Raw genomic sequence first — 23,527 nt, forward strand, 5'->3', positions numbered from 1 at the left:
AGGTGTGAATATACCCATCCCCTCCTCCCCCCCCACCTGCCCCTCACCCGATGAATGTTACTACTATATGTGCACTAAGGTGTTGCTCAGTTAATACCGATTTGATGGTGAGTACCTGTGGCGCTTGTTTTCCATTCTTGTGATATTTCACTTAGTAGAATGGGCTCCAGCTCTATCCAGGATAATACAAGAGGTACTAGATCACCACTGTTTCTTGTGACTGAGTAGAACTCCATGGTATACATCTATCACCTTTTATTATGGATTGATGGGCACTTGGATTGATGGGCACTCATGGATTGTGGGTTGTTTCCACATCTTTGCAACTGAGAATGGTGCTGCTATAAGCATTCTACTGCAGATGTCTTTTTTATAGAATGTCTTTTGTTCTTTTGGGTCGATGCCCAGTAATGGGATTGCTGGGTCAAGTGGTAGTTCTACTTTTAGCTCTTTGTGGTATCTCCATATTATTTTCCACAGAGGTTGTACTAGTTTGCAGTCCCACCACCAGTGTATGAGTGTTCCTATCTCTCCACATCTACACCAACATTTGTTGTTTTGGGACTTTTCATAAAAGCCATTCTCACTGGAGTTCAGTGATAGCGCATTGTGGTTTTGATTTGCATTTCCCTAATGATTAGAGATGTTGAGCATTTTTTCACATGTTTGTTGGCCATTAGTCTGTCTAATTTTGAAAAGTTTCTGTTCATGTCCTTTGCCCACTTTTTAATGGGGTTGTTTAATTTTTTCTTGCTGATTTTCCTGAGTTCTATATAGATTCTACATATCAGCCCTTTATTGGATGTGTAGCATGCAGATAGTTTCTCCCATTCTGTAGGTTGTCTGTTTGCTCTCGTGATGCTTCCTTGGCTGTGCAAAAGCTTTTTAATTTGATCAGGTCCCATTTATTTATTTTTGTTGTTGCTGTGATTGCCTTTGGGGTCTTGTTCATAAATTCTTTCCCTAGGCCCATGTCTATAAGAGTTTTTCCAACATTTTCTTCTAGAATTCTTATGATTTCATGCCTTAGGTTTAAGTCTGTTATCCACCGTGAGTTGATTTTTGTGAGAGGTAAGAGGTGCAGATCCTGTTTCATTCAGTCTTCTACCTGTGGCTATCTAATTTTCCCAGCACCATTTATTGAATAAGGATTCTTTTCCCCATTGTATGTTTTTGTCTGCTTTGTCAAAGATTAGATGGCTAGATGAGGATGGTTTTATATCTGGGTTCTCAGTACTATTCCATTGGTCTATGTCTCTGTTCTTGTGCGTATCAGGCATATTTGTTTTTAATATTGTTTAAAATTAGATTTAATTTAATTAAAATGAAAATTGCTTTACCAAAATCCAAATGCTTGTAACAACTGACATTTCCCAAATCAATGAATGAGAATGCCTTTGTCCCCTGTCTTCACCAGCAATAGGAGTTACAGATCTTTTCGATTCTGCCAGTGATATTACATTGTTAATTTAATATGCACTTCTATGAATATTCAGAATTCAACCCTCTTTTCACATGTTTCTCAGACACTTGGATTTGCTCTCTTGTGAATTGTTTATTCATATCATGTGCCCATTTTTCTATTTGGCTTATTGTCAATTTGCAAGACTCTTTGGTATATTTATTTACCCTTCACAACAACTGGAGATATTTTTTCCAAATCCGTAAATTTTCTACTATCTTTGTTATGATAACTTTTGTTACACATGGGTTTCTTGTTTCTAAGAGTTCAATCTTGGTTCAAAAGCTTTCCCCCAAACCTTGAACTGCATATATCATCTCCTGGGATATTTTTTCCTAAAGTTTCTTGTTTCATTTTATATTTAAGTCTTTAATACATGTGGGACTTTTTGTATATAGTACAAATAGGGATGAAACTCTATTTTCTTTCAGATGAATAACCAGGTGTTTCACCACCATTTATTAAAAATGTTCATTCTCTTTCCACTGACTGGGAGTGCCAACTCTGTCATATATTACATTCTCATACATATTGAGGCCTATTTCTGGAATCTCCCCTGTGTTCCACTGATCTTTTCTTATTCCAAACAATACAATTTTAATTCAAGACTTCTTTCTTAAGGCTTTTTCTCATAGCTATAATCCATTCTCTGAGCTGTAGCCGAAGGCATCCTCAATCAGTGAGATCCTAGAAGGTGACAGTGGGTTACTATAAACTCAACTGAGCACCAATTGCAGCTGCTGTTTCCAATGTGGTATCCTTGCTAAAACATATTAAAGGGTATGCGTTTATATGGATATGTTTTCTTCTCTATCCTATCAGAAAGAAGTACCAAAAAAAGTTCCCATTAACACTGGACAAATAAGAGTGTGCATTTTGAATACTTCCCCAAGGCAATAACTTTCATACCTCTGACATAATATTGTGTGAAAGGACATGAACTTTCCAGACATGTCTTAAAACAAAAACAGTAGCCCACCATGTCAATGATACCATGTTAATCAGACATAAGGAGCGAGAAATGGCAAGCACATTGAAGACCTTGATAAGATACATGCCCTCCAGAGGGTAGAAATAAACACTATGAAGATTCAGGGGGTGTCACATTAATGAAATATCTGGGGGATGCTGGGACACTCCCTCCAAAATAAGTCTGACATCTGGCATCTCTCACCTCTAAGAAGAAAAGACCAGGCCAGGTAGATGCCTTTGGGTTCTGGAGGAAGCAAATGCCACACTTGAGAATACTGCTCCAGTCTATTTACAATCAACAAGGAAGGCTGTCAACTATGAGTCTAGATTTTGGACTCTGGAGGGAGATCTCCTCAGCAGATGAACTACCAGATGTGGGGATTGTGGGAGAAGGAAAAGCATCTATGCTCCAGTAGAGCCACTTCAAGTTGAATATTTGTTAAGTTACATAAGCTGTCTGGTTAGTTTTCTTAATAGTAAAATCAAAATCTTTGGACTTTTCACAAGTTCACTCACATCTTCTTGGTTCTCAACAACTGTGTTCATGGTGATGATGATGACAATGACAACATGATGGTGATGATGATAACTTTCTGCAAGTCTTAGCAGCAAAATCTTGTTTCTCTTATTACTTCCTTGTGGCAGGTGATCCTAAGATAGTCCCCAAGATTCCTCCCCCTGCTGTACTAGCCCTGTGTAATCCCTTCCCCTTGAGTATGGGTGTGGCCTGTGAATGCGATGAGTTCATGGCTCTCCTGGTTAGATTCCTCACAGCATACTGCAAGAGACTCTCCTACTGGCCTTGAAAAGCAAACTGTCATGTTGTGGAAAAGGCCATGTGTCAGGGAATTGGGAGCTGGCCTTTAGGAGCTAATGACCTCCTACTGGATAGCCTCAAGGAAATAAATTCTCTCAATTACCAGTGAACTTGGAAAAGGACCTTGAGCCTCAGATGAAATCACAGCCCTGGCCAAAACTTGATTTCAACCTGATAGGACCCTAAACAGAAGACCCAGCTAACCCATATCCTCCTGACCCACAGAAGCTATGAGATAGTAAATGGGTGTCCTTTTAAGCCCCAAAGTTTATGGTGATTTGTTAAGAAGCATGGACAACTGATACAATCCCTTCAGCCAGGTCTTACCTACCCTTTTTCCATAAATTCTGATTCCTCTATCACCAAGACACCATGTATTTTTTTCTTGGGTCATCTGGTCATTTCACCAGATGATGGATTTAACAATATGCTTTAAATAAATAAAGCATAAATAAATATGCTTTAAATAAATGCTGTTTTGAACATTACAAGAACATAAAAATTGAAATAACTTTAAAAACTTAAAAAGCAAATTGCCAATATTTAAATATAGACAGCATGGGGCTGAATGTTTCCAAAGAAACACATTTCATGTTCTTATTTATGTTTGCCCAGACATATAAATTATTAAAATATTTTTCAGTTAACTCCTGAAATTTCATACTACTTGTTCTTGACCTATTTGTACTTTATAAGAGATATAAATGCTTTTGCAAAATGAATTGTTGAGTTGCCTTTATAAAAATACCCTTATTTTCGGGGGAAAGAGAACTATCCTTACCTGTACAACAGGTACCAGAACAATATTGTGATAGATTATAGGAGCAAGGAGGCCATAACATTGAGTCACAGCTTGAAGGGCATAACTGGCATCATTCAGAAAGTTGCTAAGTTCCAATGCCACCAATACTCTTTCACATTCAACCAGTCTAGCAATCTGTAAAGAAACAGGCATTGTTACTCAAACTGAACATCAGGTGCTTAGCTTAAGTGTCTCTAAGGAGAATAAAAGATAGAAAATATGATCCTTTTGACTTAACAACAATATGAATGTCTGCTAGAAGAAAATCTAAATTCAGAAACAACTCTAATTCCCCAATGCATACAGATATTGTTACATCCAGATAGCATAATCTTAGAATTAAACTTCAAAATTTTTTTGTAAAACAATGCAAGTACCACAAATAATAAAAAGAATCATTTTTTATTGTTAAAATAAAATCTTTGCTATACTTTTATGTTAAAGAAAATCAAAAACAAATTTGAACAAGTATTAATAATTAAATATAACATTTTATTTTTAATAAACATTAATATTATATATCATATTATAATATTAATATTGTAATATTGCCCTCACTTGATTAACAGATTCCCATTTCCCTTTTGATTTGTGAGAAAATGGTAAGTTTTCAGTAAAGCAAACTAATCTTCTACTATACTTCTGCTACTTACACTTTTGCTATTTAAATGAAAATGATAGTAAAATGTAAAGTTAGGGTTTTAAGATTAAATGCCACTTTGAAAGAATAGGAAAACATTCTTACTCCTTCTTTCCCATTCCTAGGGAAAGATTGTGTTATTTTTCTATATATACATTCAAGATTATGTACAAAGAAAACTGAGCAGCAACCGGAAGAAATTTCTATACAGCCAGTTTTTACTAGAACAGTAGTGTAGCATTCTGGAATTCATTGAAGTACCTTCAAACTGTCTTTATTTTCACATCAAATATGCTGGAAGAAGAAACTGAATGCAGTGTAGTAGGAATAGGCTGATGGTTGTGAGTGCTTGGGCTGTATAGGACAGTGAACTTGTCTTGGGCAGAGTAATGTTATTTTCATTTTCATATCCCCAGAAACTGGCACAGTCTCATGTAACAATTTACTGGTTAACTAATTAATAAATAAATGGATGGGTAGGAAAAAGCAACTTAAAATAAAAGAAAACAGATGACTAAATTCTCCATATCTGAGACAAGTAAAGAAAGAAAGAGACAAAGAAGAGTGAACCTTAAACAGGAATAAAAAATAATGTAGGATTTTTACCCAAAGCAAGAGCATGATAGGGTTGCAGATGTTTATAAGCAATCTGAGAGTCTATCAATAAAAGATAGGTTAAATACCTATCTCTGTACATGAATGCAATATTATAATGAAAAAGGATGTGGCACATTGATATATACCACCATAAAAATGTCCAAGATATAATATAAAAGTGTTAAAAAGGCAAGCTGCAGAAATACAAGTAGATTGTGATCCCATTTTCATAAATAATAACAGCTTAGTCTATGCAAATTTTTTAAAATTAGAGAAACCACATGAAAACAAAATTGTGCTATTCTTAGAGGTAATAGGATGACAATGAGCTTCACTTTATGCACTATACATTTTTGAATGTCTGAAATACATACTACTTTTGTATACAAGGAAAACAGATAAATTGAAAAGTAGAGAAAAAACAAACATGAACTCAGGCCTGCGAAACTTATGTGCTATATCTAATAAAGAAGCACAGTCAGACAATGGCCTCTGAGTCCATTCACAAGACAGAATACGCAGTCCCAAAAGAACATGACCTTGAAACATCAAGAAACGAATATGGTGAATCTGACATGCTTTTAGTCACTTTAATTGACTTACTTGTTGAGAAGGGAAAATCTCATTGCCTTTAATATTATCACAGAAAAGATTTTCTTCTTTAATTTTAATGTCACTTGTTACAAAAATATTCCTAAGAAAAAGGTATAAAAGGATTGAGGAAGTCTCCGCCAGAACTTCTGAATGTAATCTGCAAAAGGAAGTAAATGATGTTACAGGTATAAATATAAAATGATTTAGCATGTGAACTTGGCTTTTTAGATTGATTTGTTCTTAATATGTACACAATGATCCCAAGAAAGCAACAAAAATGTGTGGAATATCTATTCTTACACAGCTGTTTATAGTAAAATGAAAGTTCATGACTAATAAAATCAAAATGCTAAAATATTATGTCACGGATACATAAAATTAAGGGGTGGCAAAGTTTTCTCATTCTAATATATGTAGTTCTTTTCTATCAATATAAGGAAATCATAAATTTTCAGAAGTTTGAAAAACAGGCCTAATATTTCAGTTAATGAACTTTCTGGAAATATGGGTCATTTATAGCAAACTCAGCCACGATTAAAAATAGAGAGAGTCTTAACTCTTGTGTTATTTCTAATTGTCTTTTGTAAATTGCAGCCAACAGTGCCAACCATTGGCAAGGCTGTGGAACCTGTATCTTCCATCTTTGTGTACGGCATTCCCTCCCTTGCCGTTTGCCTTATGTGATGACAAACCCTCCCTTTTAAGCTTCAGGTCCATCTACTCTCCATAACTTCTATCCCTATAAAACAGAGAAGTAATTCACACTTGAAGATGATCATTTTCACCACCATGTTCAACTCTGAAATTATCTTTACCAAGACAATTTTAGTTCTCCCACTCCCACAACTCATACCAAACTTTCTCTTTGTATCATGATGACCTTCAGCACCTTGACACATGCAACTAGTCCAGGCTGTCACCTCTTGGCTCCATTTCCTTCCCCACCCAGCTCAGACTCTGGTCAGTCTTTTCAATGGTGATCCTTCTGGCACAAAAGATTCTGTCACCTCTTTATTTTATGCAATAATCAATTTGTCTGACCTTGCATAGATGTCACTGTCCAACCTTTCTATCCCTGCTACAATGATCAATCACTTACTCATTTATTTTACTCATTTGTTCTTTCTTTCATCCAAACCAGCATTTGCTGAATGTCTACTGTGTATAAGACACTGTTCTAGACCCAGGGATATAAAGATGAATCAAATGCAGCCTTAGCCACAAAGAGCTGGGCTTTACTACGAATTCATGTTAGATGACATCAACTGAGTCATTACTGCTCTCAGCAACATTTCCATTTATCCCTAACATCCTCTTGTTCACATTCCTCATTGAAAATGTTCTAAATCCCCCACTCTCCACCCCATGAACTCTTATAACCTCCTGGTTCTGCCACTCTAGTGTCATCATCACCTGCATTTTCTTATCTCTTCAGTCTCTCCCTCTCTACTGGCTCCTTTCCCTTCACCCTCCAAAACTCTTTGGTTTCCTCCAAACCCCTCAAGTTTCTGCCTGCTTTCCACTTCTCTTTACCACCAAACTTCATGAGTGGTCTTTGCTTCTGAGGATTTTTCATTTTCATTTTTTCTTTAATGCTTTCTGGACTATCATGCCACAAAAGTGTTTCTCTTGAATTCACCGATGGCCTCCTAATTGCCAACCCTAAAAATCTCTACTTTGTTTTTACTCTACTCAACCTCCCTGTAGCATTTTATTGATCAACTGCTCTTTCTGACTTTGCATCAGCATCTAATATCACTGACCAGTTCCTCTTTGGTGATACCTTTACTTCCCTTGGTAATACACTTCCCTAGACTTTCAGTTCCTGGACAGCTCCCTTTCAATCCCCTTCCTTGGTTCTATCTCTTGCTTCTGCCCCTTACATGTAAGTAATGTCCAGGGTCCATTTCCAGCCTTCTATATTTTCTGCTAAGCAGTCATTCTACAGGAAATATCACTCATTGTCAATATTTCAGCGATGACCTCAGTGGACAATTTCTAAATCCGTATCTTTAGCCTTGACTCTCCCTTGAGAGTCAGCACTAAATAAATAAACCTACTGCCAGCTGATATCCACAAAGGCATCCTGTTGGAAAACCAACTCAAGATATTCCCAATAAAATTAATTATCTTCCTCCAAAAACTTATTCCACCTCTCACGTATCCATAGGAAATGTCATAGGCTTCCAAGTCAGTTGACACTAGAAATCCCAGTCACTTTTTACTCCTTTCTCTCTCTTATCCCCACAAGTCACATAAAATCCAAGACCTATCTCTTTCTCCTCCAAAATGTCTCTCAAATCCAGCTCATACCTAGCATGCTTGTACATAGTAAATACTAAGTCTATATTTGTTTAATTGAATGGAATTATACTTTTAATGTAAATAAACATTATCAATGCTTTGTCTCAACCAATATTTGCGTTTTTAAGCTCATTATCTTTGATTGAGGAATGAAGAGGGTCTTCCTCTGTTGCCCAGGCTGGAGTGCAGTGGTGCCATCATAGCTCACTGCAGCCTAGAACTCCTGGGCTCAAGTGATCCTCCTGCCTGAGCCTCCCGAGTTGTTGGGATTACAGGCATGAGCCACTGTGCCTGGCTGGTTTTGTCTTCATATGTAAAATCTTTCAGGCATTAACAAGTAGGTGAGGGAAATTCTTGTTGCTTTTTAATTTGGTAAGACAGCCTGAAATCACACCAACGTTCATTTCTGAGGCTGCTCTTAAACTTTGTTCTTTTAAGGAAAACGGCAGTCAAGATGGGATGGCCTGTAGTTTCATATGGTTTCTACTGCCCTACTTGCAGTTGCCAGTGGTCTAACCCCAGGAGCCTCTTCAAACAAAGGAAAGCCTTCTTCCCCTAACAGTCCACCTCTCAGACTAACCTTAACCACAACTGGAACTAAAACCCCCAATGCGTATTTGTGTTTTCTGGTATAACTGATATTACTTTAGTTAGTATTTGGTATTTTTATTTTATAACGTTCATCTTTATGCCTCCAACATTTTTTTCTGACTCTAGCAAGAAAGTTTCTAACTAGGACATGGGATCTTGGAATGTATGTTCTTATTATAATTCTTGTTAGGAACAGTTTTATATGAACTATCTTAACATGAAATTGAAAATGAATTAATTCTAGGCTTCACACCCAATGTCTTTATTTTCAGTAAGCAAATGAATATTTTAAAAGAATATTTCTAATTACCTTCTCTGTGTAATAGTCATTATATTGCTTAAACTAATAACAGATTGTTCATCCTGAAGTGGTGAAGCAACAAAATAATCCCAAACTGATGAGAAAACTTTCTTGGCCAATTCATAGTTACCAAGCTGATAGGCAACCTACAACAAAAAGCATGTTAAGCAATATTTTTGTTTATGAAATGTCTATTTTAAGCACACATTCTTACAAGGTCCTATCACACACTAATTTCATATACAGTTGTTCACATTTGCTTTTCTGTCCTATGGTGCCATAATAATGTAACGCTGGCCACTGGCAAGGAAGACAGACACATTTTTAAAATCTCTTTTATTTCTAAATTGCATGGAAATTTGAAACTCTGTAAGGATGTTTCAAATCCTCATAAGCAAAACAAAGATCACATCTGAGCCAAATTAATTTCATTTCCATCTATCTCGGCAGTGCACTCCATTTATTATAGATAGTGTTATAATGAACAATCTGTTCCAAGAGAAACAATCAGATTTCCCAAACCCAATATATGAAATATACCTTATTCTTTTCTGGTTCTGACTGACACTTTCAGAGCTTTTGTGCAATAAAAAGTTCACAGCTGAAAAGAGTAAAGAATAAAACAGAGAAGCTTTCCAAGAAGCTTTCCAAGAAGCTACGATACATTTTCAGTTTAACAAATTTAACATAATGCAAAGTAAATGATTTCACTAGTAAAGCTCAGGAGAAAAAAATCATCAGCTTACCTATTTCTTTTGGTAGAGCACATTTCTTTAAAAAGGTTTCTAAAATTCATTCTATTTAACCATGTATATAACAACAAAAAATCTCACCAAATGAGCTATACGTGACTGCAATATTTTTTACTCAAGGGAATAATTTACAGGGCCAAAATTTTTCAAATCTGCGAAATGGGTACTTAACATCAATCAGCCAGTAAGCTTTATGAAGTTTCTCCTCTGTACTAAGCACAGTAGGGATGACTTCCTGGAACCTGCACAGAGCAGTAGAAAGGCATGAGCTGGTCCAAGTGTCAGGCTTACCATCTGCTACACGAGTAACCTTGGGTACATTACTTACTCTCCCTGAGACAGCCTTGCTGGGATATGATGGGATTGGCAGAGAAAGGATTAAATTAATTTCAGTTTCTTCAACTATAAAATGAAAGTAATCATACCACCTCACAGAGTTATTGTAATAAATGGAATAATGAATTTTAAATGTCTGGCACGTGGAGTTTTTTTAATAAATGATATTCCCAATTTCCTTATCTCAACAAGTCATTGTGCCCACTAATTATTTGATTTGGTGGTTCAATAATCCAATAGAATATGGCATTCATTCTTATATCCATTTTACAGATAGGGAAATTGAGACCAATCAATTTGCTTGAAATCATAATCTCTAAGGTCAACATTAGAATCTTGCTCACAGATTTCTAGTTTTCAACATTTATTTCACATTAGCTAGCCATTTTCTACTTAAGAGAAAGAAGAAAAAGAAATGAGGCCAAAAAAAGAAGAGAAAAATAGCTATAGGAGACATATAATTCAGAAAAGTTGCTCAAAAAAAATTTCTAGATAGACTAAATTAATACCCTATATTTAGGGAAACCTAGTAAAGACTCACTTGACTTTATAAATGTTTATAGGATAATAAAGATACAATCTAAAATTCCAAAAGCCAAGTTAATCATAAGCACTTAGTGAAATATCTCCATACTTTACTATAAAATATTTATGATAATATGTTTCAAAGAACAGAATTGTCCTGAAACTAAAAACTAACCACTCTCATGAAAATTAGATTGCACTTACAAAATAAAGGTACATTAACTTGCTAAAACTTAAAAGCTTAAACTTAAGTTGTAAATTAAGGAAGTTTAAATAAGTGAGAAAGTTTGGCTTTAGCCACTTAACATTATGCGAGAGAATGCTCATAAATGAACTACAGAACTGCAAATATAGTATCAATAAAGAAACACGGGTCATTACTTCATGACACTTCTCATTATCCCAGCAGTATAGCTTGGACTTAGTTTTATTAACTTTCAATGAAAGTTCTGCCAAATGGAGGCCAAGAGTCAAACCACTCCCTGGAGAAAAATTAGGCCTGAATGAAATATTCAGTTCCTCACAATAACTCTATCACTGCAAATTAGGGAATATATTAGATTCCAAAGACATCAAAATATCAGAAAACCGTAAGCCAATATGACATGCTAAACCAATGCTAGACAAATCCTAGCAATTCTCTCAATTTAATTTTCTTTGAAAAATATGATAATATAAAATGCCACTAAGATTCTAGCTTATAATACTAATCAACTATTAAGAGAAAAATTAGCATAATAGGAATATGATAAAAATGGAGAACAGCCATCAGCTCTACAGCCAACAATGGGCTTAAAACTGGACGCTTAAGACCTAGGTCAATGAGTCACTCTTTCTAGTGTCTGCTTCACAGGTGACATGTTTTAAAAAAGTCAGGCAATAGCTATTTCAGCAAAAATGTTAATGCATGCATATATGCATAACTAAAAATAACAATACTATTTATTCAGTGCCTACTGTGTGATAAGTGCTACAGTGAAATATCTGACATGCCTAATTCCATTTAATACTCATGAAACTTGTGGGAGGTAGTTACTATTATTATTCCCACTTCACAGATGAAAATTACTTGTCCAATATCACATGGCTAGTGTGAGGAGCTAGAGTTTGAACTTAGGTTTGTCTGTCCCTATTTAGCCAGAAATTTCACTTCTATGAATTTATCCTCAGAAAGTAATCATGGGTGCAGGTAAAGATTTAGACATTAAAGTGTGTGTCATGGCTTTGTTTATAATGGCGAAAGACTAGAAAGTATCCAAATGTCCAACAATGGAGAGTGATTAAATAAACTATGATACATCCATAAGATTCAATGCCATAGAGCCATTAAAAATTATGTTTTGGAAGAACACTTAATGGAATGGAAAAATGTCAATTATATATTAAATAAAAGTATGCTGTAAAATAATATGTATGCTATGTTTAAAGTTATATATTATACACAAATTCATATACATATATGTGCATGTATATATAAGTATGTATACATAGATAAGTGTATGTATCTAGACAGATGGATAGGCAGATAGACACATCAAAAATACAGAGATATCTCTGGATCAAGGTTTCTCAACCTTAGCACTATTGACATTTTATGCTGGATAATTCTTTGTTATGGAGGGTTAGCTGGTACATTGTAGGGTATTTATCAGCATCCCTGGCCTCTACTCACTAGATGCCAGTAGCACCCTGCTAGGTTATCACAACAAAAAATTTCTCCAGCTATTGACAAAATTATCTCAGTGTAAGAACTACTATGCTGGAAAACAGATAACATTTATTTTCTTCTTTACGTATTTCAATATTTTCCAAAATTTCTAAAATTAATATGTGTTACATTTGTAATCCAGGAAAAAATACCATTGTAAAAAAATTTAATAAGAGAATGAATAATTCATAATTTAAGACTAAACTGTAATAATGGAAAATATGTATTACAGGAGCTTTAGAATATCTGCTGTGATTTTTTTTTCCCATCAGAAATTGCCTAGTAACTGCTCAACGGAAAACAACATGGTGGAAAAAATTAGCAGAAATCTCTTCTACCTGTGTCAGGAACATCCGAGTAGTAACAGCAGAAAGAGGTGGGTAAATCAGAATTGGTTTAGTTGTTTCCCCAATAGCACCACCGACAAGTTTTCCATTAGAAGAATAGGCAGCAACTGCAAATACGTATTTTTCATTGGTTTCTAAACCTTTCACTTCAAAAATGCTTTTACCATCAGCTGGTATCTATTAACAAAATATATTTCAAGTTAAACTTGGAAACTTAAAATAATGAGACTTAAATATAATTAAGCAAACTTTATATGAAAAATCTTTTCTTTCACTATTGTGTCTCAAGTTGAATTGGAGAAATTAACTAAAATAATGACTTCACAAGGAAAAAAAACATTTAATTGTCATTACCGAGGCTTTGCTAAAATTTCCTGACATTTAAGTCAACATACCGCTTCTCCTGAATTTGGGAGATGATTGTTGTTTAGTCGTACTTTTCCATAACTTCCTTCTGCTTTACAACCCAAAATGCAGTACCAGGAGACCTGCCAAGGAGAGAGATGAGCCTATAGTCTGTTTAAAAGGCATTCTATTCTTTTTACGTCAATGTAGCAAAAGGAATACTTTTCTAAGCCAGGCACAATGGCTCACACTTGTAATCCCAGTACTTTGGGAAGCTGAGGTAGGAAGATAGCTTGAGCCCAGGAGTTTGAAACCCTGGGCCGCACTGCAAGACCCTAAGACCCCTTTTTTAATTTTAAAAAAGGAATACTTTTCTAAACAAAACTGTAACAATTCACGTTTTAAAAGATGAAATCCAAGTTTACAAATATACTGTGGTTTAATGTAAAATATTATTTTTTTATGCTAAAATATTATTTATTAGTAATTATTTTAACTACTATTAACTAAACAGTTCCTGTGTGCTAAGTATTGCTAGGAAATTTACAGATACTTTCTAGTATTCACAACATCCCTATGAGATGGGATTACTGTTGTCATTGTGCTTCACAGGAAATGGAGATGCAGAGATACTGAAGAACTTTGCCCAAGATCAGACAGATAGTGGCAGGGGATGACCTAATCTTGATGGAAAAAAAGATCCACATTGAAATGATTTTCATATTTTTGTAATATTTCCAAAAAGCAAGTGGAAAAAGAAGCAAGATACTAACTTGTAGTATTTTAAATGAAATGTAAAAATACATATGAAAAAGCCTGAAAGAAAATGCCCCTAAATAAAAATAGTGGTGGGGTTCAGATGGTAACATGATGATGGGTAGATGATACGTAATTTTTTTCTCCAGTTTATAAATTTTCTGAAACATGATAATACTTTGACAATTTTTAAATATAAACCAAACATAAAATGCAAATCCCACAGAAACAACCAAACTTAAAGTTGATTAAATAGTTAGACAATGGTCCTTCTACCAAGATGTCAAAATAATGGAGATTCATTATGAGAATGATCTGTTCTCACTGTAAGGGAAAAGGGAGAGAGTTGATCCCCAAGGAAGCAGCTTCAGCAACAAGCCATACTGTTAGGGTTGTGAGTGGTCATCACTGTGGCATTTCCTTTTTCCCAAAGGCACCTCCTAAACTACAAGGGAAGCTGGAAAGAAGGGAAAATATAATTGTCTCTAAAAAGCAAATGTCTCTTACAGCTTCTGCCTACGACTTCTCCCTCCAGGTCCCTCCAGGTCAACAGAAAAATCCTAAGGGTGTCTAACCTACATGAGTGGCTCTCAACCCTGCCTCTGCTCCAGAATCATTTCTTTAAAATACAGTTTGTACAGAATCAAGCATTTTCTTAGATTACAGATCCCAAGCCTGCCTAGCTTCAGTGAATTACAATTTCTGGTGCAAGTATCTGAACCTTTGAAGTGCCAAAGAAAATGTCTCAGGTGATTGTGATATACACAACTAACCCAAGAGCGCTAGTCAAAGGCAAGGACAGGGAGAACACTGAAAGAACCTGGAAGTTGGAGGCCAGGGGGAAACATCAGATGAATCTCAGAAAAAAATTCAAAGCTGACTTCTCTTAATTTCCCATGCAAAAAGAGTACCATTTTTCATACAGGAAAAAAAAGGCAAATAAAATCTGTTGTATGACTCAGATCATTATTGCTCCAAGTTCTAATATATAAACCCAGAATTTTTAGGTGAAGTTATCTCTATAAGCATTTTTACAAGCAGACTGTATATTTTGATTTTGTTCTACAGATGAAAATGTCTCAGTCTGGATGACTCTAGGAAGCAATGTGCAATTAGAATCTGCGTAAGAGTAGAAACACCATGAACAAATCACTATTAACTTATAAGAGTTCATATAAAATGTAAATAACATCAGCATTTTCAACTATAAAAACAGATTGTAATGAAATGAATATCTTAATAAGAGCTTTTGATAAGACAAAAGATGGCTGAAGCATTAAACAAGAAAACTTCTTCAATCCCATAGCACCATCTAGTGCTGATAAGTAGGTAATAGAGCGTGATGCTCTCCTGGAACTCTCCTAATGTGTAATATAACTAATGCTTGATAAAATTTAATATAACATGCTACTTAATAAGTCTTAAAACTACAGGTCAAACATGGAGCACTTATGTCTTCCAATTTCCAAGAATTATGAAATAAAATAGTCACCAAATTGAAATACATAAAAAATAAGATTTTGGTTAAATAAACCAAAATGTTTCAATAAAAACAAAAAACTCTTAGTAAATCATCCAATCTTAGCTTTGTACTGATTTTCCAAAATAAGTGATGCTTTTTTCTTAAACGGATTCAGAAAAAATCCACAGTTGAACTTTAAAATTGCCAGCAATAGTAATAACACATTTATTACAACACAGGGTAATGTTACTTCTATTCTCCCAATGATAAAGCGTCATGAAGGTGGTATTACCTCTCACAGACGCTCATCTCCCATTCTTCTGAAGCTCCTCAAGGAATGGAACCACGTTTTATCTTTACACCTTTTATCTTTATACCTCAATACCTTTGCACAGAGCTTGACAAATTATACTCAAATGTTCACTGGACAGACATTATGAAAAATATCATCAAATAACATACTCACAGTCTATAATTTCGATTACCTGTGTTAAATAAACTTTACCACATACGTTTAACACAAGAAGTGGAGAGATATCAGTTCATATGCCAAAAATATTATACACATCATCTCATTTAATTTTCACAGTAAACAGAGTTTACAAATAAAAAGGAAAAAAAACCTCTCAGAAAATGTATTTAGCCTTCCTCAGGTCATACTGCTAGTAAAAGGTCGAGCTAGAATTTTAAGCTTCAATCTGTCTGACTTCAAAGCCTGTGTTCCTTCCTTCCACTATACTAGGTTGATGTAAATTCAAGCATAACATCCTAAAGAGAATCAAAGATGAATCTTCATTTTTATATAACATCAAAGAGCATGATGTTGATAACCTAAAAGAAGAAAATGCAATATTTAAAATATAAATTAGGTGGAACCAAATTCTTGTGAGGAAATGAAATCTCAAGTTTTAGTCACATTAAGGCTACGTTCTAAGGCATCAGGAATGAGAGAAAAAGCTTATCCTTTAATAAATACACAGAGATTTATGATTTATAATATGGTTGGAATTGCCCTTTGAATGAAAAGAATCCACATCTACTTGGAAGAATTTTGGGCAGAACCTCTAGATTCATCACCTCCAAATGTCCACACTCTGCTGCCTCATCTTTGTCGTGGCCCTAAGAATAACTTCTATCCTCTTCAAATGTCCGATCCATTTCAAGGGAGGCCATCTTGAGCACACTAGGACTTCAACATACGATTGTGTCACGGTGACAAAGATACTTAGAGGGAAATGCTTCTCATTGTTCCTCCTGACCATATACTTGGGTATAGCAATTCTATACAGAGCATACCATAAATAGCATAAAGGGCAAAATGTCATGAAGAAACTAAGTATAGGCAAGACATTAGAATACTAACCTAGTGTTCAGTGATTATAAATAAGACTATTCAGGTCCTAACAGCAATAAAAGTATCAATCGCTATAGTCATAAAAGTACTTATGTTGCTTTGCATGAGGCTAAGATCATAATGGAGACTGTACCTTGACATCCGAAATAAATGGAACAGGTTTGAGTGTCACAGAACAATGAGTTCGGGATAGCAGGATGGGTGGAGGAGGAATTCCGCTTTTCTTTCTTTTTGAGCTTTCCAAATATTTCTGATATGAATACAGGGCCTTTTGTTCTGCTTCACTCTTCTCAATTAAAGAATATGCTTCCTATAATGAGATGTAAAAATAGAAAAATACATTTCAAGAGCTTGAACTTCATTTATATTTGCAGACTTCCGATGGTGTTAAGCAACATTCTTTATGCAGTTTCTTGAGCCTCAGGTGTGTGTGTGTGTATACCAGTTATTGCATGATTTTGCAGAAGTAAAAGATGGCTACTAAATAAAGCCAAGCATGATCACAAATGGCATCATATTTACATGTCTAATATGTTTATCATTATTATTAATATGGGACATTTCATTTTTAAATCAAATCCTCTGAATATCTATCATATTTCATTGTTCTTAAAAAGTTTGTAACACAATCAACTGCATTTATACTGATGAACTACATACCTACCCTTAATTCAGCTTGAGGTGTGACTCTCAAATAATGAGACTCGGTATATGTGGTTTATGAAATGAATAAAATTGAGAGTTTCTTACCATCAGCAAGAACAAATAAATAGATTAAAAACACGTTCTATGAACTATAAGGACAGACAGGCAAGTTTTTTTTAGGTTTTTTTTGTAAGTTTATTATTATTGTAAGTATAGATGAAAACCACTTTCTTATTTCAAAATGTTACATGGGTACATATGTTTTTTTGGTTACATAGATCACTTTTGTAATGCTTGAGTCATGGTAATAAGTGTGGCCATCAAGAAGCAAGAAACTTGAACACAGGAATAATGATGGAAGAAACTGGAAAAAGCATCCAAAAATTATTTCACACAAAAATGTTAAGCTGAAATGATTTCATAAACAAAATATTTTAAATCTCAAAGAACTGATAACTCCTATGCCATTTAAACATTTTCAACTATGGAGAGAAATAGATATCTTCTCAAATAATTTTATAAAACTATTATAACTTTAATAAAATCTGAAAATTGACATAGAGCAATCATCTTACTAATATAAATGCAAACATCCTAAATAAAATACTAATAATACATTGACTCTAAAGATATATTAAAAAAATAATAGGCTGTGATCATATTGTCTTTCTCCCAGGAATGCAAGGATAATTTAATATTAGGAAGTATGTGAATATAATTTAATATATTCATAAATCAAGTGAGAAAAAATATGATCATAGTGTTCAATGGCCAAAAAGATATTTGAACGCTTTTTAACATTCATTACCGATTTTTTTAAAAACTCAATAAACTAGGAAAGCTCTTTTTCAGCAGTACTAAAAAATATTAATTTTAGCAAATAGCCACAATGTTACTAATAGAACAGAAATGGCACTCAGTGCTAATAGTGAAGCACTAATAAAATCAATAAAATCCAGAAAGAGATAGAATGCCTCTATTCCATTTTATTCTGGAAGTTTTGGTCAATTGAAAAATATAAAAGAAGAAATTCTGGAAATAAGACAACATGTCTGTCTGCCAAATTTAAACACATTTCACTCCAACACAAAAACCTGTGCTGTATGCCATACAGAAGACATGTTGAGAGTCTGAGGTTTCCATTTGGAAATCTGGACCTCGAGCTCAAGTGGGAAGGTAAGAGTGGATGGAGATAGGATCTGGGTATGCATGAAAGTGATGTTTAAAGCTTAGTGAGTACACACTTGTACACACTCTCTGTGGGAGTGGAGATTATAAAACTATAGTATAATACATTTTTCCCTAAAATAATGAAGCTTGGCCTAAATTGAGATCAGAATCAATATCTCATTTTTATTTTTTGTTGGAAATGGTTGACATTAAGGTCTAAAATCATTTATCTGTGGTGATAAATGTTTTTTTAATTCCAGTTGTTCTGTGCTGGAGACCTTGAGAAATGTTTCTGCATAAGCAGGTCGAAAATCTTAGCCATCTGCAGGGACAATCGTTCCTTCATGTGGGAAAGGAGGTCTTATGTGGCAACCATGTTTCTAGAGCCTACATTCCAAAGACCTTAGGTATTTAGCCCAAAAGCTAATTTACATACACATAATTTATATGATGTATTACCTATGTACATGACTTTCCACATCCTCTAAACAATGAGTGTCTTGGTGGCAAGGACAGTGCTTTATTTATATCTTTAGGTTCAATGTGTTTTGAATGAAAGACATGAATTTATGACAGAGGAGGGTAATCTTTACTATAATGCATTTTAAGAGAGCATGTTTAAAATGTTATCATTGAGTCCTGATCAATTTTAACTTTAGACCCCTAATTCAGATCCCATGACTCAATTTGAAATAGGCTGACAAAAGTATTAAAGTTTTCAGTGAAAGGCAACAAAAGAAAAGTCTATAACAAAGTCCTTGATTTAAGTAAATCAGATAAATTCCATAACAGAACTCAAGGCAAACCCTAATGCTAATTAGAATCCTAACTTAGTGAGCCAATTCATTGAGCTGCTAACAAGATTCCATTTTTTAAGAGGGTTCCTCAACTAGAAAGGAGGAAATAAAAACAGAAAAGAAGCCCCCAAAAAATCAGGAAAGAAAACTTCTCATTAAACAAACTCAACTCAATTGTAAAAAAGTATTATCACTTTTCAAGTGGTAACAAGTGTTATGAACTTGAATGTTGTGTATAACAGCAATGCTCTAGAATATCAAGGTATTACAATTGCAAAATCTAGACAAACCATTCTCTAATCGAGGATCAAGAAGAAGCAGGTTTTACATGACGTATCATATAAAGGAAAATATATACTCACATCCTCCACTGTCTAACACAGTGCCTGGCAAATTAGAAGAAGAATTGAAATTGAAAGAAGAAATGAGCCTTTACCTATCACAGCGAAAGACCAAGAAACCTCAGTAGAAAGGGAATTCTATACCAATTCACAATGGAAATAAGTTCTGAATGTTCTTTGAATAGTGATTTGTGCTGCAATGTGCCACAAACAACAGTACTGAAATCCAAAGTATTTTTGTCTGAATGTAAATTTCTCTGCCTATAGTTTCCATTAGAGAAAATAAGATCTGCCTTTCTTCAGAAGTTACACAATGCTTATGAGGACAGATTGATGTTAAATACATTTGACACAGGCTTGACACCCACAATGCAGCGAAAGACTAATGGAAAGATTAATGTAATCTTGAGGCATGATTAAGGCATATGTAAACAACTATCCTAAGACTGGAATGATAAAGTGCCATACTTACTACTCATCTAATAGACCTCCCTGAGGTATATTCTGGGTTATCAACATTATAATATACATAGCAGAAAAAGATGAAAAGTAGATTAACTCATATCCAAGAATACTGGGAAGAAATATTGTTGAAAATAAAATATACAATTTATAGGACAAATCTAAGAGAAAACAGAAAGAAATGCATAGTCTGATAGAGAAAAGTTTATATAAAGCATCAAAAAAGTTCAAATAGAATGTTCCAGAGCACTAAAAGTGAAAGAGTAGTTCTGATAAGATACAACAGAATGTTCCAGAGTGCTAAAAGTGAAAGAATAATAATAATAATGGCTAACATTTATTGACTGCTTACTTTGTTCCAAACATTAAGCATTTTGTACACATCATTGCATTGACTCTTCCTAAGAACCCCCATTTTCAAGATGAAGAAATTAAAATTTAAGAGAGCATAAATAACTTCACTTAGGTCAAACAGCTAATCAGTGGCAGGCCCAGAACTTTAATCCAAGACCCTTATACTCCTAAGCACTGTGCTATTTTGTCTCAATACAAAGCTAAGTTAAAAGAAGCATGAAAAGGCAACCTAGATGAAATTTCCTATGCAATACCCTTAAAATACATAAAAGGGAAAAAAACACATCCATGTAACAAAACTTCACTTGTACTGCCTAAATATATTGAAAACATATATCTATATATTCTTGCCTTTACCATCTAAAATGTAAACATGCTGAAATCTTCTGTCAGTAGTTTGAAGCCTGGGGGTGAAAACATGACCTCATAGGAGGGGATTAGACTGGTATTTAGGGGACATCATGATGTAAATTCAGGGCTGGGTGCAGTGGCTCACGCCTGTAATCCTAGCACTCTGGGAGGCCAAGGCAGGAGGATCGCTCGAGGTCAGGAGTTCGAGACCAGCCTGAGCAAGAGTGAGACCCTGTCTCCACTAAAAATATAAAGAAATTAGCCAAACAACTAAAAATAGAAAAAATTAGCTGGGTGGGCATGGTGGCGCATGCCTATAGTCCCAGCTACTTGGGAGGCTGAGGCAGAAGGATTGCTTAAGCCCAGGAGTTTGAGGTTGCTGTGAGCTAGGCTAACGTCACAGCACTCTAGCCCGGGCAACAGAGCGAGACTCTGTCGCCAAAAAAAAAAAAAAAAAAAAGAATTAATTAATATTCAGAAAATATTAAAGCCAGGAGTTATTAGAACGTCTGGTAGCTCTAGGTTTCTTTATTAGTTCTGGTTCCAAAATGGGACCATATAATTAGATTCTGCATCGATTAAAAAAAATAATCTGCTAAACCATAGTGCTCCTTTGCTTAGAGTTGAGGCACTGTTAGTGGAATTTGGAAGTACTGAAATCATCTCAACTACAGATTTCCTTAGCCCAACAAAGAGTATTAGAAGAAAACTAGATGCAACAATTGAGTTTCTTTGCAACAGAAACAACTAGAAAACCAGGCTTGGACCAAAGCAACCCCAGAGAGGTAGGAGGGTCTGCAGACTCTGGTCAGAATACACACACTGAATGAATTAATTACCAAATTTTCTTTCCCTAAAGAAGACAAACAAATTTCTTTTCCTTGTCAGTCATTTTCTACACTGGGATGTATAAAACCATCATAGTCTTTTTATCCCTCTACTGAAGATACAAATTTCAAGGAGGGAACAGACAACTGGCCTACCAGTCATCATTATAGTCTTCCTCCTGAGGACTCATACCACCTGATTATATTTAATGGGGAAGGAAAAATTCCTCAAAAGGTGTCGCTTGGAAGGGGAAATGGATGCTGTACAGTAAACAACAGTAATCACTGCTGCCCTTGAAACTCTAGGCACTTGTATTGAGGAGCATTTCTGCCTCTTTCCAATGAGAAATTTCACCTGCAAAGATGTTAAATGTTCAGCCCGTGGACTCTTAAGTGGACTAAGAGCAATGTCATGATGACTACTATATCTACTTTGATCTTCAGAAGAAGATCAAAGCCATCCAGTATTGGTTCTAGGTGCAATCTGTTTAAAGTAAACCTATGGTATAATGTGTAAAGAGCCAAAATGGACTTCAAGAGGTCAAATAATCAAGACAGGAAAACGGAAAAACTAAACCCCAAAATCAAAAAAAAAAAAAAAAAGCCAGTCATCTCATTTGGAAAGCTAGCAAGCTATTATCAAAGGTTTGTCCCTCATTCACAGCAGCAAGCTGGTTCATTTTAGTTGATAAGAAATAAACAGACATTTGATTAGATTATTTGAATCCACAGAGTCAGGAAATTTTTGAAAAACTTGAACAGAGTATGAATTACTTAAGAGTTCTGAAAAGACCCAGGCTTTTCAAACCTTTTTATGATATCAAGTGACACATCAATTACTGATTTGGGGATAATTTTATTACAAGATCATGATATTGTAAAACATTCTGTATTACACCCTAGTTGAAAATGACTGCCAAGGGAAAGAAATTTATTTGTCTTCTTTAAAGAAAGAAAGTTTGGCAATTATTTGAGCCATAATATCTCTGTTTAGGAGCGTACCCTGAGGACTGATCATTAAGCCTTAATACTTGGATACAAACAACCACTGAGGAGCAGAGGTGGCTATAGAAGATTTCAGGAAAATAAATATTCAATACGGTCCTAGCTGGTGAAAATCCTTGTACAGGACCCCTCATAAAAAGTAGAACTTCTAAATGTATCTCATGAGTCTACCCTAACAGGACATTATACTCATAATTTTTTTGAAGTTCAAATAGTTTCACTTTTTAAAAAATAGAAGGAAAAGATATGCATTGGAAACACGAGACTTCCCACATTTCCAGAATGCCCCCAAGTCTCGGTGGGAGGGAGGTAGACACATACAAGGGGATGGGCATGCTATGGTAGAATAAAGACAAGATTCAGTCATAATAAGACAAAGGGAAAACTCCAGAGGTTTTACTCTCTTCGGCTTTGAGAGGCCCCAAGATTAGTCCTGAGAGTAATATTTATTTTATGTCTGGTAATTCATATACTTTTTTTATTCCAAAATATTAAGGAGGTACAAATGTTTTTGGTTACATGGATCACTTTTGTAATGCTTGAGTCATGGCTATAGGTGTGGCCATCACCCAAATAGTGTTCATTGTACCTGTTAGGTACGTTTCTGCCCCTCTCCTCCTCCCCTCTCCCCTCTACTTGATTTCCAAAGACTTTTACTTCCCTCTGTGCACATGTGTGCTCATCAGTTAGTTCCAATTTAGTAGTGAGTACATGTGGAGTTTGTTTTTCCATTCTTTAGATATTTAACTTAGGATAGTGGTCTCCAGTTCCATCCAAATTGTTGCAAAAGGCATTAACTCATCCTTTTTATGTCTGAGTAGTATTCCATGGTGTATATATACATTTTTTTAATCTCCTCATGAATTGATGGGCATTTGGGTTGATTCTACATCTTTGCAATTGTGAATTT

The 23,527-nt window shown here is 34.9% G+C and overlaps 1 protein-coding gene across 1 annotated transcript in view; it reads right to left on the bottom strand.

The window, feature by feature from the left end:
• Nucleotides 1–23,527, bottom strand: part of CFAP54 (cilia and flagella associated protein 54) — a 281,353-nt gene that overhangs the window by 210,152 nt on the left and 47,674 nt on the right. The window contains exons 20-25 of the mRNA XM_045553185.1: nucleotides 16,799–16,975; nucleotides 13,144–13,236; nucleotides 12,740–12,925; nucleotides 9,090–9,226; nucleotides 5,894–6,041; nucleotides 4,033–4,188 (exon numbers count right to left, since the gene is read on the bottom strand). Of these exons, the coding sequence (XP_045409141.1) occupies nucleotides 4,033–4,188; nucleotides 5,894–6,041; nucleotides 9,090–9,226; nucleotides 12,740–12,925; nucleotides 13,144–13,236; nucleotides 16,799–16,975 (897 nt within the window). The remainder of the gene's footprint in view (nucleotides 1–4,032; nucleotides 4,189–5,893; nucleotides 6,042–9,089; nucleotides 9,227–12,739; nucleotides 12,926–13,143; nucleotides 13,237–16,798; nucleotides 16,976–23,527) is intronic.

Source organism: Lemur catta, chromosome 6, assembly GCF_020740605.2.
Source record: "Lemur catta isolate mLemCat1 chromosome 6, mLemCat1.pri, whole genome shotgun sequence".
Classification (NCBI taxonomy): Eukaryota; Metazoa; Chordata; class Mammalia; order Primates; family Lemuridae; genus Lemur; species Lemur catta.